Here is a 19,828-nt window from a genome sequence, read left to right on the forward strand (position 1 = left end):
ATTTATTAATTCTCTATCCCTTTTGTTAAGTTCACAAAAATATTAAGGAGTCTGGCCTGTTACTGTAAAATTTGAAGCATTGCTTTTCCGTGGTTTGGGTTTGGTTTTAAAGGAAATTACCCCCCGGAACACCCGATTTTTTCTTAAACTTTGCAACAGCGCATGTGCCGCCTGGCCTTGATCAATATTCATGATGTAAGGAAAGGAGGAACGACGAGTGTTGCTTGAAACATTCCGGGCACAAAAATTGAATAATTCTTTGAGAATCGATGCAATTCATAAACTTATGTTATAAATTACGAGCATTCTATTAAACAAATATAACTTGGACGGTGGTTGTCTGGATGCTTAGGTATTACAGGGCATGGAAACTTTGCGCTATCCTTGGATCACTAGTTGAACTAACCAACCAGTTTGCTTTAGTTCAAGTTAGAGTTTTCAGTGAAAACAGAGGGTTACAGTAGAAGCCAGTGAATCGGTTCTGCTAATAACAATGGACGACTTGCGCTTTAGACTAACTTTTGATCGAAGTAACTAGAGGAAAATAAATCATCCCAGCTAGAAAGATCTTACTTAAATTAGTATACTACTTAAATTAATTACTCAAATTTGGCTGCGAAATTTTGTAAAATACGGAAGGTATAGCCATGCGAAGTTTTGTATACTTTTGTATTACGTGCGGAAATGTGTAACTAATTTAGTTACAAACCGGTCGTAATACAAAAGTATACAAAAATTGACAACTTCGCATGGCTATATTTTCCGTATTTTACAACAATTCGCCGTCAAACTTGGCAGTTTTACTTATTTTAGTAAACTCTTTCAGAAAAGGTCCTTTTTATCGCCGAAGTAAGAAATTAGTCTAAAGCGCAAGTCGTCCATTGGATTGATTACGTTATGTAAACTCCAGTTCATATTCATTTAGAACTACAGCCAACCAAAATAAATTTAAATATTATGCTACGCATAAATATTGATGCGGTATGATGAGAATTCTACTCTCGAAAAGAATGTTAGAATTGAATAATATACCTATACTTCGTACTCGGTGAAACACATGCTGGCTCCTTTTCCAATTATTTATGGCCATAATCTTCAATTTATTTTAGTATTCGCGAATAATGCAGGCTTGTTTGAACGCCTTTCAACGCCACGTACGTCAAGGACTAGTATGACACAGCACCTTCACAGTCCACCAGTGCATAAACATGATGTTGTTGTGATTACACAGTCGGGTGTTTATCAACAGGAAAACATTGATCGGGAATTGGGAGTGAATAACGAAGCTCTAGATATCGCTGCTACACAGGTACGATAGTTGTTTTTGAAGAAGACGGCCACCGCAGTAGAATTTGGGATTAATGTTCCAGTGATGTTTGAAAAGCTTTCCAAAATTACACCAGTCCAATTTGTCAAAATTTTCAAACATGAGGTGGACGATTAAATGGTGCATTTTTGTAGGGCTTTATCGCGGTTCAATTTAACAATAAACACGATAGTTTTTTGTCAAAACATGCGCGTCTTTGCCGGACGTTTTATTTAATACGGGGTGTTTCAAGAAATTCGCGCTAAATCTAAAAATACGGAGTATATGCATGTGCTGCACAAGCTATCAAAGTTTGAAGAAATTTTGGGCGCTCGCAGCCAGAAATTCCCTTAAAGCTTTGTCTAATTAACTTAACCTGAACTGAAGCTGAAATTTTTGTTTAAGGTTCTTCACGATTTTTTTTTTGCTTCAAAAATGTTAGAATACATAAGTTTTAAAGATCTTACGTTTGCCAACGCGTGCACCAAATTTCTTTAAACTTTAACAGCTTATGCGGCATACTCCATATTTTCACTCAGTGTGATGATTATTCTGTTGTAACAATATACTATTCTGATAGTTGTTTTACTGTATTGATGATTAATAATTTTTTTTATGTTTAAATTGTAGTACCTCGGTATAGATACGCCCTCGCAATTATGATATTTCCCATTTCCGGCACACCCCTATTCTACCGTTTTGCAGTAATATATAATATAATAGTATAATCGAAGGTTTATAGCACCTGACGGTGAATTGCAATAAGGCAATCAATTAAAATAAGGTGAATAAGCTTAGAATCGAGATCTTGGATCTTTTGAAAAATTCTTCCACAAATTTATATGCTGTTTCATCAAGACGCATACCTGCATTGAGCAATTCCATGAGTCACTTCATAATCTACTTGCGGATATATATTATACCAGAAGCTCCTTTTTAGAAGTTTTGATATTATCAGACAGGTCACAGGTATTGTGGTGTGCCAGACGGGGCAAGCGTGTTTTAGTTTATATAATAGTTTATATATATAGTTCATGATGTAGTTTATATATATTTGTATACAAATGTATACAGACGGACAGATTTGTGTCTTTTTTTAGATGCGCAACTGGGATTCATTTTCCGAGGAGGTACAAAAAACAAATGTTACAAATGAAGAAAGTATCGTGTTTAGTCAGGCAATTCATTTCGTCAACCGTATGGTATACCTTATGATACCTTTAAATGTTTCACAACTGGTCAAACCAAAGAGAAGACGCATTCAGGAAACTGTACACGAAAACGCTGGTTAGTATGCCGCTTTTCAAATGAATAGATACGAATATCATCACTACGTCAGTCGAATGTTTTAAGATAGTTTGTACTTTTTTTTGCATGCAGGGGCCGATTGTTCGAAAGGCGTTTAGCTTAAACGGTGGATAAGTGTAAAATGGAAAACAAAACTACATTTATATTTATGAGCTGAAATATTTCGATATAAATAGCTTAATTGTCAATGGAAGTACACACATTTAATGCATGCATAAGATGCAGATTTATAGTCATTCACAAGATGCATGAGAGCAATTTTAAACTTCGGCTTATCCACCTTTTAACCTAAAGGCCTTTCGAACAACCGACACTAGGTATATATACGCTTCCAGTTACACAGTTATACTTTCTTATTCTATCGTTTGTACCGTAAATACCTTCATGAATTTCAAATTTTGAACTGCCTATAGTAATTTCACTTGTCAGTAGTCGTGTGTAATGGCCCAGGAGTCGATTTTGCAAGATCGCACGATTTTATTTTTCCAAGCCCCGAATGTTCACTTATGCACGATGTCCGAGGCCAAAATAAGTCGTTTTAAACGATATTTTTTTTAATTCTAATGGTTTTTGCTCTAAAATATCATTTCAGGATGTCTAAAGAAGTAAAACCAGTTCAAAAAATACTGTTTTTCCTCAAAAACCGGCTAAGCGACCTAAAACAACGAATAGAAATTTTTAAATACAGATTTTAGTTGTTGCTAATGTGGTTGCTAAGGAGGCATCCATGTATAGCCAACAGGCGCTTGGTTTAGAATCCGGGACATGAATTTGCCCCCCATTAGCGCGCTCTCTTTTTCGACTGATGTTTCCGATATCAATGACCCCTGTACTGTTATTTATATAATCTCTATGCAACAACTCCCCGAGGGAGCGGAAATGCATGTGAAACCGACACAAATTCGCGCGTTCATTCAAAATTAATAGTCGTTGATAACGACAAACCGAGGCTTGGCAATTCTTCGTATCATGTGAAAGCGGAATTCAATCCTAAATAATTCCTATCTTATTCATAAAACAGGGGCTCCAAAAGATAATATTGATGGATCTTTGGCTAATACTAGCATTGGATCAGACAGTCGGAGTAACGTTGCTAGAGTCGGCCAAAGTACTAATGGGTCCGTTGTTGATGTAACAGATTCTGGCACAGGTAAAAAGTGTTTCCCTTTTTTTGCAAAGGGAAATGTTGTTAAAATGTGTGTCGAATGTGTTTCCGTTTCTTTTTTATTTCAAACATATTGAAAATACAATTTAAATTATTATTAAAAATGATTATGAGCAATGTGGCTAAAAGGTGTATCAGGAAAAACTAGAAGATTTTAAAATGTTTAAAAAACGATCATTTTATCAAAATATCTCAAAAATATATTTACGTCTAAGTATTTTGGCATATTCTGGCTTATCTAACAGTAAAAACTATAGCAGAAAAATTAACCTCAAAAACCGGGAGAACGGTTTGTAAAAGCCTTATTTTTTACCGCTTGCGCAAAGAAAATAAGAGGTTAAAAATCCAAGTTCATTCAAAGAGGTTGAAGTGTTGACTCTTTTGCATGTGCAATATATCGCAATTTCAGAAAATTTGATAAATATTAAGCCCGCCGCGAAACGTTTCAAAATTAGACTTTTTTCCTGTTTACTTCGCTCTCGCGTAACTTTTTAGATGCAAGAATGATTACATGCATGAGTGATAGTAATAAAACAAGAGTATTTATTGTTAGTTAGGTTTACGTACGCTTTTCGAGTTTTTACGTACGCTTACTTTTTGAGTACGCTTCTGCTAGTTTTTACTGTTAAATAAGCCAGATGCTAAAAACAACAAATTAACCTAAATATATTTTTGAGATATTTTGATAGAATGATAGTTTTCTGGACGTTTTAAAATCTTCTAGTTTTTTCTGATACACCCTGTGTAGAAAAGTGCAATTTTTTCGCGCGATTTATTCTTTTGCATTGGAGCAATTTGTTCCAGATGGTTGCAGTGACAGTTCTGAGACAAAAGTAACATTTCGCTTTGCGCGAAAATTATCGCTACTTGAAAACTGGTTCAAGTGTTTATACCTTGGCGCACGCTGATATTTAATTATTTCCTTGCATGAGCAGACGAACGCTAACGCTCTTTCCCGTAGGTATTGGAGTTTAAAATAAGGTGTTGTTGAATTACTTGATTTCTTCTATGCAGATATTACTGTATCCGTATAGGTGCATGCGTTTTTTGTGGGTAGCCCGTTCGCGGGAATCGCAGAAATGGTATTTCATTGGTATTTCATTGATTATTCTTATGTCTACTTTGTTATAACTGTATCCAACTAGCAAACTAGCCCATTTTTGCCTTTGCGTATGGCATTAGAACGTAAAACTAAGCATCATGCAGTTGATTTCCCCGCCATTATTGCGGCCTGTCATTTAACATTGGAAAAAAGTTGAAAATCTTTGCCAATGCTTTGGAGGCTACCCAAATGTAGGTAATAATTCCATGTTCAGTATACACCAATATACATACAACACCCTTTTTTAAACATCTATTGTATCATATCATATCATTAAGCATCATACTATATCACACCGTATCATACTGCATCATATAGTATCGTACTATATCATACCGTATCATACCGTGTCACACTGTATCATATTGCATCATACTATATCATACTGTATCAAATTGTATCATAGTGCATCATATTATATCATACTGTATCATATCGTATCATATAGCATCATATTATATCATATCGTATAATATAGCATCATATAGTATCATACAATATCATACCGTATCATACTGTATCATATAGCATCATACTATATCATACTGTATCATATCGTATCATATAGCATCATATTATATCATATCGTATAATATAGCATCATATAGTATCATACAATATCATACCGTATCATACTGTATCATACCGTATCACACCGTATCATATTGCATCATAAAGTATCGTACCGTATCATACCGTATCATACTGTATCATATAGCATCATACTATATCATACTGTATCATATCGTATCATATAGCATCATACTGTATCATACTGTATCATATCGTATAATCATATTATATCGTACTACGAAAACGCGCACTACTAGCTACCGTCCTCAGTGTAACGGACGCCTCAAAATCGCACAATTCAGGCTATCCTTTGTTTCTAATAGGCGAGATGATTGGGACTTGTGGCTAGATTCAGTCACGTTCACTTACTATACTAGTAGACTAGTAGACACGACACACTAGGCTTGTCTCCGTATATGAGGTAGTTTTTGGGCAATTACCTAGGCTGCCAGTTGAATTGAATTTAGGCATGCCGCTAACAACACCATTCACCCAGAGCGAATATTTACAGTCAGTTAGGTCAGCATTTCATATTACACGCATACCAGAGCATCACATCAAAAGTATCGGAAAAAAGCTCAATCAAACGACAACTACTTGGCGGCCTTTCGAATCGGGCGAAACAATCATGTCGAAAAGACTGAAAGGTTGGAAGTTCAGACATAGATCGGTGGGCCCTTATAGAATCCTAAAACGGGCTGGGGCAGACTATCGTTTTGTTTCAAAGGGAGGGTCTTACCGAAGGTGATGACCACGACCAGTTAAAGTGGGCAAACCGGTTTGCACTACAAACGGAATTGACGGATAAATAGTAGAAATTGACGGATTTCCTCGTGCTCGAGCTGCAGATTTAGACAAAACATTAATCCGTCACTAAGGTACGGATTTGATTGAAAGCATGTCCTCAAGATGAGAGCATAAGGAGGAGGATGGTGTAACGGATATCGGATGATGGAAAAATATGACTATAGACTGACATTAATAGAATAAGGAAAAGTAAGTTGCCGCGGATGCACCATTGCAAGTGCTTCCGAGATTAATATATAAATATAGCGGTCGAGCATAAATATAGCGGTCCAGATAATTAAAGGAAGCATACACGCCCTATAGAAGGATAGTATACCGAATACCGAGTGTAAAACGTAATTAGGGAATTGAACCTAGACCACGTTGTGTGTTACTTAAACGGTTGATTACAACTGCGTAAATAATGTAAATGGTCTATTTTTTCCCGAACGGGAAAACACCAAAGGAAGCCAAGGGACCGATGCAAGGGCGTTACAATGAACAAAAAGGAAAATTTTCTCCAGGTTCTTTACTGTCCCTGCCCAGTATTACTTATTTCCCCCTCTTTCCCCCAATAATTGTATTCTGCGAATGTTACTCAAACTGGAAAAATGGTCATAACATTTGGCTTGACGTCAATGCGAAAAATAAAGCCGGGTGCTAAGGCTAGACGTCCCCTTTTTGAAACAATTTGTACAAAAATTTGCATGCTTTACTTACGTTATAGTCATTTAGAGTCGTTATTATATATATAAACATATTATTTAATTCTGATTCATGTAGTACCTTATTAAGCGAGATTTATAATTGCATGAGTATATGTAAATAAGAAAAGTTAAAGTTTCCATAAAGTTTCCATTATGTGATACAGTATCATACGGTATGATAGGGTATGATATAGAATGATACTATATGACGCTACATTATGCGATATGATATAATATGATACTATATGATACAGTATGATGCGGTGTGATACGGTATGATATAGTACAATACTATATGATGCAACATGATATGGTATGACAGGGTATGATATGGTATGATGCTATATGATACAATATGATACGGTATGCTATTGTATGATACTATATGATGCTATATTATATGATATGATATAATATTATGCTATTTGATACGATATGATACAGTATGATATAGTATGATGCTATATGATACAGTATGATACGGTATGATACTATATGATGCTATATTATGATATGATATAATATTATGCTATTTGATACGATATGATACAGTATGATATAGTATGATGCTATATGATACAGTATGATACGGTATGATACGGTACGATACTTTATGATGCAATATGATACGATATGATACAGTATGATATAGTATGATGCTATATGATACAATATGATACGGTATGATATTGTATGATACTATATGATGCTATATTATACGATATGATATATATGATGCTATATGATACGATATGATACAGTATGATATAGTATGATGCTATATGATACAGTATGATACGGTATGATATTGTATGATACTATATGATGCTATATTATACGATATGATATAATATTATGCTATTTGATACGATATGATACAGTATGATATAGTATGATGCTATATGATACAGTATGATGCGGTATGATACGGTACGATACTTTATGATGCAATATGATGCGGTGTGATACGGTATGATATAGTATGATACGGTATGATATTGTATAATACTATATGATGCTATATTATACGATATGATATAATATGATGCTATATGATACGATATGATACAGTATGATATAGTATGATGCTATATGATACGATATGATACAGTATGATATAATATGATGCTATATGATACGATATGATACAGTATGATATAGTATGATGCTATATGATACAGTATGATACGGTATGATATTGTATGATACTATATGATGCTATATTATATGATATGATATAATATTATGCTATTTGATACGATATGATACAGTATGATATAGTATGATGCTATATGATACGATATGATACAGTATGATATAGTATGATGCTATATGATACAGTATGATGCGGTATGATATTGTATGATACTATATGATGCTATATTATACGATATGATATAATATGATGCTATATGATACAGTATGATACGGTATGATATTGTATGATACTATATGATACAGTATGATACGGTATGATATTGTATGATACTATATGATGCTATATGATACGATATGATACAGTATGATATAGTATGATGCTATATGATACAGTATGATACGGTATGATATTGTATGATACTATATGATGCTATATTATACGATATGATATAGTATGATGCTATATGATACGATATGATACAGTATGATATAGTATGATGCTATATGATACAGTATGATACGGTATGATATTGTATGATACTATATGATACAGTATGATACGGTATGATATTGTATGATACTTATGATGCTATATTATACGATATGATATAGTATGATGCTATATGACAGTATGATACCGTATGATATTGTATGATGCTATATGATACAGTATGATACGGTATGATATTGTATGATACTATATGATGCTATATTATACGATATGATATAGTATGATGCTATATGATACGATATGATACAGTATGATATAGTATGATGCTATATGATACAGTATGATACGGTATGATATTGTATGATACTATATGATACAGTATGATACGGTATGATATTGTATGATACTATATGATGCTATATTATACGATATGATATAGTATGATGCTATATGATACAGTATGATACGGTATGATATAGTATGATGCTATATGATACAGTATGATACGGTATGATATTGTATGATACTATATGATGCTATATTATACGATATGATATAATTATGCTATTTGATACGATATGATACAGTATGATATAGTATGATGCTATATGATACAGTATGATGCGGTATGATACGGTACGATACTTTATGATGCAATATGATGCGGTGTGATACGGTATGATATAGTATGATACGGTATGATATTGTATAATACTATATGATGCTATATTATACGATATGATATAATATGATGCTATATGATACGATATGATACAGTATGATATAGTATGATGCTATATGATACGATATGATACAGTATGATATATATGATGCTATATGATACGATATGATACAGTATGATATAGTATGATGCTATATGATACAGTATGATACGGTATGATATTGTATGATACTATATGATGCTATATTATATGATATGATATAATATTATGCTATTTGATACGATATGATACAGTATGATATAGTATGATGCTATATGATACGATATGATACAGTATGATATAGTATGATGCTATATGATACAGTATGATGCGGTATGATATTGTATGATACTATATGATGCTATATTATACGATGATATAATATGATGCTATATGATACAGTATGATACGGTATGATATTGTATGATACTATATGATACAGTATAATACGGTATGATATTGTATGATACTATATGATGCTATATGATACAGTATGATACAGTATGATATAGTATGATGCTATATGATACAGTATGATACGGTATGATATTGTATGATACTATATGATGCTATATTATACGATATGATATAGTATGATGCTATATGATACGATATGATACAGTATGATATAGTATGATGCTATATGATACAGTATGATACGGTATGATATTGTATGATACTATATGATACAGTATGATACGGTATGATATTGTATGATACTATATGATGCTATATTATACGATATGATATAGTATGATGCTATATGATACAGTATGATACGGTATGATATTGTATGATGCTATATGATACAGTATGATACGGTATGATATTGTATGATACTATATGATGCTATATTATGATATGATATAGTATGATGCTATATGATACGATATGATACAGTATGATATAGTATGATGCTATATGATACAGTATGATATAGTATGATGCTATATGATACAGTATGATACGGTATGATATTGTATGATACTATATGATGCTATATTATACGATATGATATAATATGATGCTATATGATACGATATGATACAGTATGATATAGTATGATGCTATATGATACAGTATGATACGGTATGATATTGTATGATACTATATGATGCTATATTATACGATATGATATAATATGATGCTATATGATACGATATGATACAGTATGATATAGTATGATGCTATATGATACAGTATGACACGGTATAATATTGTATGATACTATATGATGCTATATTATACGATATGATATAATATGATGCTATATGATACGATATGATACAGTATGATATAGTATGATGCTATATGATACAGTATGATACGGTATGATATTGTATGATACTATATGATGCTATATCATACGATATGATATAATATGATGCTATTTGATACGGTATGATACAGTATGATATAGTATGATGCTATATGATGCTATATTATACGATATGATATAATATGATGCTATATGATACGATATGATACAGTATGATACGGTATGATATTGTAGATACTATATGATGCTATATGATAAATATGATGCTATATGATACGATATGATACAGTATGATACGGTATGATATTGTATGATACTATATGATGCTATATGATACGATATGATACAGTATGATATAGTATGATGCTATATGATACAGTATGATACGGTATGATATTGTATGATACTATATGATGCTATATTATATGATATGATATAATTTATGCTATTTGATATGATATGATACAGTATGATATAGTATGATGCTATATATACGATATGATACAGTATGATATAGTATGATGCTATATGATACGATATGATACAGTATGATATAATATGATGCTATATGATACGATATGATACAGTATGATACGGTATGATATTGTATGATACTATATGATACAGTATGATACGGTACGATATTGTATGATACTTTATGATGCTATATGATACGATATGATACAGTATGATATAGTATGATGCTATATGATACAGTATGATACGGTATGATATATAGATACTATATGATACAGTATGATACGGTATGATATTGTATGATACTATATGATGCTATATTATACGATATGATATAGTATGATGCTATATGATACAGTATGATACGGTATGATATTGTATGATGCTATATGATACAGTATGATACGGTATGATATTGTATGATACTATATGATGCTATATTATACGATATGATATAGTATGATGCTATATGAACGATATGATACAGTATGATATAGTATGATGCTATATGATACAGTATGATACGGTATGATATTGTATGATACTATATTATGCTATATTATACGATATGATATAATATGATGCTATATGATACGATATGATACAGTATGATATAGTATGATGCTATATGATACAGTATGATACGGTATGATATTGTATGATACTATATGATGCTATATTATACGATATGATATAATATGATGCTATATGATACGATATGATACAGTATGATATAATATGATGCACTATGATACAATTTGATACAGTATGATATAGTATGATGCAATATGATACAGTGTGACACGGTATGATACGGTATGATATAGTACGATACTATATGATGCAGTATGATACGGTGTGATATAGTATGATATGATATGATACAATAGATGTTTAAAAAAGGGTGTCGCATGTATATTGGTGTATACTGAACATGGAATTATTACCCAAATGTATGCCTTGCATACCTATTTTTTATTTTCAGCCGGTATGGCATTAGAACGTAAAACTAAGCATCATGCAGTTGATTTCCCCGCCATTATTGCGGCCTGTCATTTGACATTGGAAAAAAGTTGAAAATCTTTGCCAATGCTTTGGAGGCTACCCACATGTATGCCTTGCATACCTATTTTTTATTTTCAGCCCAAGGCAGTGTATATGGTGATGTACATAACAGTGATCACTGGGATGAAGAAGAGGATGATGGCACTATCACTAACGAAGTGACACGATTTGTTATTCGATTTGTCGATCGGGTCGGAACTGCTGCTGGTATATCCACAGAACACCTGAAGTCGTTGTACAGTTTGGTACCAAGTTAGTATAAAATATTGTTTAAAATACTTAAAAGTTAGTATAAAATACTTTTAGAAAGACACATTCCACATGCAGTCTCTTTACTTGGAAAACATTTTCTGATCTAAAATATAGAAACTATAGTGAAACATAGTTTGTTTGTTTCTATAACCAGTGCCAGAACTTGAACGATAATTGGGAGGGTGTTTATTGAAACCGTCCGGCAGAACTAAATATACCGTCGTTGACATAAAGTACACGTGACCACAAAACATGTTTTAATTAGATTCAAAGTTGTAACGACATTTTACAATTGTATTACAAGTGTGTTTGTGTAAAACAACTCCCAGTATGAATAAACACCTCCCCTTCTCAATTGTCGTTCTGGTTTTGGCCCTGCTATACGCTGTGCTTATAAAAATTGGACATCTTTTACCAAAAACAAATTGCGAAACATGTTAGCATCTTCATAGTCATAATTTTTCATTGCATAAAAGATTGAGACAAAGCTAAAATTTAAGGACATGGTTTTTAATAATTTAAATGCATACTTTGTTTCTCTCTACTTTCACTTTCTCTGAGATATTCCTTTGTGTTATCACAAAAGCAAAAGCTATTGGATGACTCGCAACAGAATAAAGATACAAAATTTTAGTATAAATTTTATATATATATAGTGACAAATCAGTTCAAATAAAAATTAAAATATAACATTTATATGACGCGCGTGCTGATTGGTCGAGTAGCGAGCTTCTATTTAACAATTAGTCGTTGAAGACGAGGTGAATTTTTCAAATTGTTTGCAAATATAATAATCAACATAATTTCATAAGAATTTTGTAATTAATTCAAATTTTATATAGTTATAGTTGAAAAACAACAACAAAAAGCTATAATCACCGACCATTGACTATCACTTCAGAGATAGTAAATCTTGACCAATCAGAATGGAGGAAAATCAATAGTCACCTCGAAATTTATACTAAAACTGTATAGGAACACGGAGAATGTTTTCTATTTCTTAAATTATAAACAAGCATGTTATAAAGAATTAAGTCTATATAGTCGCTTCTACGTTTTCAGCGTGGCTATATTTCTCAACAGGGAGGGTTAGTGGCTATATAGGTTGAAATTATTTCGCGTAGACCAATTTAGGGTTACATTTCTGGGATTTAGAAGCAAAAAATGAATAAAATATGATTGTTTAATCACTTCTATACTTGAATAATGTTCAATGATTCTTTTGGTTGTCGTTCTATAGGTGTGGTAACTATGCACACGGAATCGTTGGAACCAGTTTACAGAGAGCATAAGCAACTTGCGCCAATTCGAAAGGTAATTGCTATGCTCACCCTTTCAGTACATTATTTCTTCAATTGTCTCTCACTTATAGTAGGACTATCTATATATTTTCTTGCCTCAACACATACAACATGCATGTAGATAATATATAATACTTTAATCTTGGTAATTGGGACTGATATTTCATATCAAATATTTTTACAGGCGAAAATAATCAGACCAGTGATGTTACCTTATGAGGAGATGCAAATGGATGGACTACGGTGTTATTTGATTCCCGATGGTCGGGAAACCGGGACTGGTCAACATTATGGTGGACCATGTCTGTTTCCTGCGGAGGGAGCTGTTTTTCTTACAAATTACAGGATAATCTTTAAAGGGACTCCTGTTGATGAGTTTGGTAGGTTTTATAAATCGTAGTATTATTATACAAAGATATAGTTGGCATACACTGATTGGCTGCCGATCTGTCCAATAGAAAATAAGTGGTCATTACGCTATCCATCATCGTTGTTGGACCGCTCAAATAAAAATCGGCATTCGAGGATTGCGAGATTTGCAATTTTGTCAGTTGTATAATGCAAGAATAATATGGAAAAATATTGTCCATAAATGAAAACACCACCTGCAAATATATTTTATAACCCCGCTCCTTGGCTGAGCGAATTTGGCTTTTAGGACCTTTTCCACTTGTTATTTCCAGCACAAAATAGACATTTATCTCTTTTTTCAGCTCAAAATAATTGGTTAAATGTTTAGTTGTTTTATCATTTTACGAAAATAAGCGGGCCAATGGAGGATAATAGCTTCCGACCGATCACGGATTTTTTAGTCCTCGGAAGATATCATATTATATGACATTCAAACAGACCATGCTAGTTTCGGCTATATTATACTGTTATATTTTTTAAAACTTATAGAATATGTACATTCTGTTATAAATCGTATACGCGTTCCTTTTATAAACTTTGTTCTCTATTAATGCTACTGAAATATTGATTTATTTTTCGTTATAATCGTTCGTATCGTTTGTTCGATTCTAACCTTTATAAACATCAACCTTGCATAATTATATATGCTGCAAAATTTTGACTATAGTTATATATTAATTAATTAAAATATTGCAGTCTTTTACAGATGGGAAAGTTATAACATTGGCAGCCCGGTAAATGCGGTAATGTCACAGTATCTTATGTATATATAATTATCCAACTCTCTGACAAAATGCATACATTAGTACCATCGCTTGAAACACAAAATTAACGTTAGTTTCTTGAAAAAAAAATAGATACAAAACACCGTGGATATATTTGCTATATTTATCTGTCATTTTTTGAGTTAAAAACAACTTAAAAATGCCTAAATTTTTTAAATAAAAAGTGTATTTTTATCGAAATTTTGCAAAACCTAGGCAGGACGCAAATATAGTAAATATATCCAAGGTTTTTTGTATCTATTTTTTTTTTCAAGAAACTGTCGTTATTTTTTGTTTCAAGCGTTGGTATTAATGTATGCATTATATTTTTTGTCAGAAAGGTGCCAGCCTTGGGATAATTATATATGCATAAGATAGTATGACGTAACTGCACTCACCGGGCTGGCTATGGTTATACTTGATTTTAAGTAGAGTGCAATTACATTTAAAATTGTACATACCATACCAACTAGGAACAATAATGTTTTACTATATTTACTATATTTTATATTACGTTAAAATCATAAGAAGCAATGAATTTTTCAGCTTCAGAGATGGTTGTCACTCGAAGCTTTCCACTTGGATCTCTCGTTAGAGAGAAGAAACTTGCTGCTCAATATATACAACATTTGAATTCGTGGATGGGAGAATGTGTTCAGTTACGTTCTGTAACATTTCAGGTTAGATATGATCAGAAACAGATAATTCGAATTTTTTTGGATGGAAACTAATGTATATATTTATTGTTATGACAGATGTTAAAACTTTGTTTTGACGAAGAAGTAGGTGCAGAAAAGGTCGAAGCATTTCGCAAAACTATAATCAAACTTCGCTATCCTCCGTCCGTTTTAAGCACTTTCTCCTTTAAAACGAGTGATAAGAAACAGCCGGTGAAGGTTGTGCGCTTACAACTACCGCCGAATGATCACCAAGTAGCTGAACCCAAGAAAATGAAACCTCGGGCAAGTAATGTGGCTGTGAAAAGAGAAAGTGGAATTAGACATTTTAAAGGTTCGATAAAAAGAGTACGAAATCGAAATGGCTTGTCTTCACCTAGACCAGGTCGCAAAAGAAATTTATCTTCTGATGGCTCAATGGAAAATATATCTGATGGGCAGGTCAGTGTTATTATAAACGCATTTGGCCAACTCTGCACTAGTTTGTAAAGTATACATAAATGGTAATGACAATGTGGAGAGTTCCTGGACTAGTCCCTAGCACAAAATGTTTTTAATTCTTAATTCAAAATGGCGGCGAGAAAATTTATCTCTGATATACTGATCTCAAAATATTTGCATCAGAGACAAAATCAGGGACAATTTTTGAAATCTCAACATTTTGTGCTAGACCTCTCAGCGTTGGCTGCCCCTCCGTGCATAATTAACAGCGCGCATACAAGGCCCGGGACTAGGCTGGAGAGTTCCCTTGTTTTGATTGTGGTTGTGGTTTAATCGATAACCATTGTTGGGAGAAGGGAAAAGTTTTCAATAATCATCTCGCCTTGAAAATGTTAACTATACTTTTATCTCAACCTTCACTATCTAGTGTTTAGTGAATAATCATTCATTTTAATCTTTTAAGCGATGGTTTAAGACTGATTGGATAATACGAAAATTGTTAGAATTAGTGACAATTAGGCTAGATTAGATTGTAGAAGAATTCGAAGGATTGTCCAAAAGATTAGATTGTACAAAAAAATACTAATCTAGAATTCACTTGCCTTTTCACGGATTTGCTTATTTAAGTTAATTTTATGTTATCGTCTGTGCAAGGTAGATAAGGAACTGGGGAGCAGGGGAATGGAGGAGCTAGGAAGCGGAAAAACCTGTTTCCATGTTTCACTTGTTGCGATTTTAAAGATAGCCATGCAGTATGAATGTCACGTAGTACGATCTCTTCCGAGGACTGTAAAATTTGTGATCGGTCGGAAGCTATTATCCGCCATTACTGTTTGTCAGTTTGTAGATACTCGCGATCTTTTGGGCAAAACAATCCCACTTATTTTCGTAAAATGTAAAAACAACTAAACATCTAAGCAATTATTTTGTGCTGGAAATAGCTACAAGTGCCTGTTTTTTCCATATAGGGATGAATTGGAAATGCTATACCTTACCTAATTCACCTTTTTCGAGGTTAAAGAGGCATTGGGCATGCCCTGTTAGGCAACTAGTCTTCCCTTTGAATTTAAGGTTTTATAATGCAAAGCAAAACTTGAAAGGCACCGCTCCACGAAATTGAATCGGGAGAGGGGCTAAGGGTTGAGTTGACTGTCTAGGACCGACCGTGGTTGGGCAACGTGCAAGAAAATCTTATTAATTAGACCTTCCAGAATGGCTAATTGATGCTTGGATGAACTATTTTTAGGTTGATCTTTCTGATATTCCGATATCCCTACCTAATGAAACGGTTCCTCCAATCGACAAACTGAACTCGACTCCTTATTGTAAAGAATATGTACGCCTTGGTTTTGGCTCGTTACTAAATGACTCAAACAGTAAGAGTATGCCTTGGAGAATATCAGTGGTCAACCTCCAATACGTTTGTAGAAGGTAATGCATTCATGTGAATTTCAATTATGATGGAATGATCACCCTACACATATGCAAATGAGATGTGTGGTTCCTTCGAATTCATGATAGCCTAAAGGTCTGTACACACGATCCACTTTTGTTGGATCCAATTCACTTCTGACGAAAGAAATATTAGTCAGTTATTGATAAAGCAGTACTGCATTTCCTTCAGTTGATTTGCTGCTCATATATATTTCAAGACAACAAACTATAAAATATCCATCAGAAGTGAATTGGATCCAACAAAATTGGATCGTGTGAACAGACCTAAAGCCAAAGGAATAACATATAAATACGCTACCTTATCAGACAAGAGAAAGACGCCGCGTTCATCTTCTGATAGATAGATTTTACACCATCGCAAACGTGTCATTCTTCACCCATCCAGTCGGGAATAAAGAATGGGTTTACGCTATAATGCTTTATCGATAGAACTGTTTTACAGTGGCGTAGCCAGCCTAGCTATTTAGTCATGATATGCAAATTTTATGTATCATCACTATTATGCTGAAAGGATGGCGAGGCTATTTGTCGTCGCTACAGAGCTACTTTCTCGCTTGTCCTACAATTACAAATATACTAAAGTTTTAAATAACGGCCGGTTTATTTACAAGCTTTGCTTTATATCTTCTTCAAAATATAATAATATTTTCTTCAAAATATAATATTAAATAAGCATATTCATCACAGCCGGTCCAGCAAGAACGAGAAGAAAATAAGAAAATTAAAACGACACATAGGTCATGTAAAGATTATATACAACAAACGTAAACAATATGCGCAAAACGGACTTTACATCATCTTTAATACTGGAAAAGATTTATTTATTCTAGATTCAGCTCCGAGGCAAAAATATTTAGAATTAAATAAATCCAATTCCATCGTTCTAGAGTTAAAACCTAATTTGTTATCGTGTTTACAAAAATCGTCTATTTTCCACCATTGGGTGTGTCTGATCTGGGTAACTATAGTGATTGAATATTCCTACAAGCTTTAGCGATTTAGTATTGCAAAGAAAATTTGCAAGGTTTTCACAAAAAAGAATCGCTTCCGAACACAGTGATATTACAACAGGGGCGGATCTAGGATTTTTTTACGTTAGTCAAAATTTTCGTAGGCCATGCATTTTCGTCGCAAATCGTCCCCCCCATCCCGCCAGATTTATGAAATTTGTGAGGCTTTCCAAGCCTAATGCCAGGCTAGTCTGCTAAATTCCTAGGGCACGCCTATAGAATGCCACAAAATATTACAAAATGTAATAACATTAAACTTTTAAGAATTCAATAGCATTGGAGTAAAGACTTTTTTTGAGTTACATATATAACAAATATGTAAAATATTTTCATTCGGTTATATTTTCAAAGATGGAATGTTCTTTTCCAAATTTTTATGGCAATTTATTCTCACACCATCTTATTTTGTAGTTACCCGGCTGTTTTGGTCGTTCCTCATCAAGTCTCAGACGATTCCATACTACGAGTGGCAAAAAACCATCGTCAGATGCGCTTTCCGGTTGCTACGTGGAGAAATAAGACAAATAGTGCTGTTTTGTTGAGGTCATCCGCGATTGAAAGAAGTTCCGTTGCTTCCATCATCCGCACTGGAGTTGCCGCAAGCGGTGGAAGTACGGACGCCATTCGTTCTTCAAATGTGGAACAAGACAAGTATTTGGCTGCTGTTGGTACGTTTTTGAAGTTAAAAAAAGGCAAATGCCAATTTTAATTTCCCCAAAAAACCGCTTTAATTTTTTAGTTTCCTAGAAATCTCCTAACTTTTTATGTACAAAGGAGCCTAGGTAACGCTAAAGTGTAAACACGGCTGTGAAGTGTAGGGGGGTTCGGAGGCTACGACGTAGGCTATAATTTAGCTGTAATGCGATATAAGGCGCTAAATGCAATTCCTGGACTTTATCTTTTGTTCTTCAAGAACAGATTGGATTTCCCAAGGGTTTCCAAGGTTGCACACTTGACTGTGTTATATACTGCATAAGCCGTGTTTAATCGACGACTTTTCTCTGTATTATATAGTCGCTGCAACTCCTGTATCAAAAAATAAGGCGGCTGCTAAACAACAATCACTTGCATCAAATGCAAACATGTCAAGTGCTACTCTGGATATGAGAGATCTAAGTGATAAGGATTTAAAACGTGTTTCAGCAGTCGATACCATTGACAAAGCAATGATTACACAAGGCTGGGAACCAGCAGCCTTGTATGTTTTTTGCGATAAGAACAATTTGAAGGTGAGTGAGGCGAGGGAATAAAATTCCCGCACGCGTAGTAATATTCAGGATGGCTTTAACCTGGAAAACCCCGACATGAAAACCAATTTTTCGATCGGTCCCTACTTCACTGTTGCATAAAAGACCCACAGTTGTGCTTTTTTTGCCGTACGAGCGTTGTCATCGATACAAGTTTCCTTTGTGTTGTCG

At 33.5% G+C, this 19,828-nt stretch overlaps 1 protein-coding gene across 1 annotated transcript in view; it reads left to right on the forward strand.

Moving 5' to 3' along the window:
- The window catches only part of LOC114530172 (myotubularin-related protein 5-like), a 28,210-nt gene that overhangs the window by 6,176 nt on the left and 2,206 nt on the right, over window positions 1-19,828 (forward strand). The window contains exons 10-20 of the mRNA XM_028551752.1: window positions 1,110-1,309; window positions 2,407-2,593; window positions 3,636-3,764; window positions 12,178-12,351; window positions 13,592-13,665; window positions 13,837-14,032; window positions 15,374-15,507; window positions 15,583-15,945; window positions 17,192-17,376; window positions 18,822-19,078; window positions 19,425-19,639. Coding sequence (XP_028407553.1) covers window positions 1,110-1,309; window positions 2,407-2,593; window positions 3,636-3,764; window positions 12,178-12,351; window positions 13,592-13,665; window positions 13,837-14,032; window positions 15,374-15,507; window positions 15,583-15,945; window positions 17,192-17,376; window positions 18,822-19,078; window positions 19,425-19,639 — 2,114 coding nt within the window. The remainder of the gene's footprint in view (window positions 1-1,109; window positions 1,310-2,406; window positions 2,594-3,635; window positions 3,765-12,177; window positions 12,352-13,591; window positions 13,666-13,836; window positions 14,033-15,373; window positions 15,508-15,582; window positions 15,946-17,191; window positions 17,377-18,821; window positions 19,079-19,424; window positions 19,640-19,828) is intronic.

Source organism: Dendronephthya gigantea, unplaced genomic scaffold (genome assembly GCF_004324835.1).
Source record: "Dendronephthya gigantea isolate DGI-Jeju-01 unplaced genomic scaffold, DenGig_1.0 000060F, whole genome shotgun sequence".
NCBI lineage: Eukaryota > Metazoa > Cnidaria > Anthozoa > Malacalcyonacea > Nephtheidae > Dendronephthya > Dendronephthya gigantea.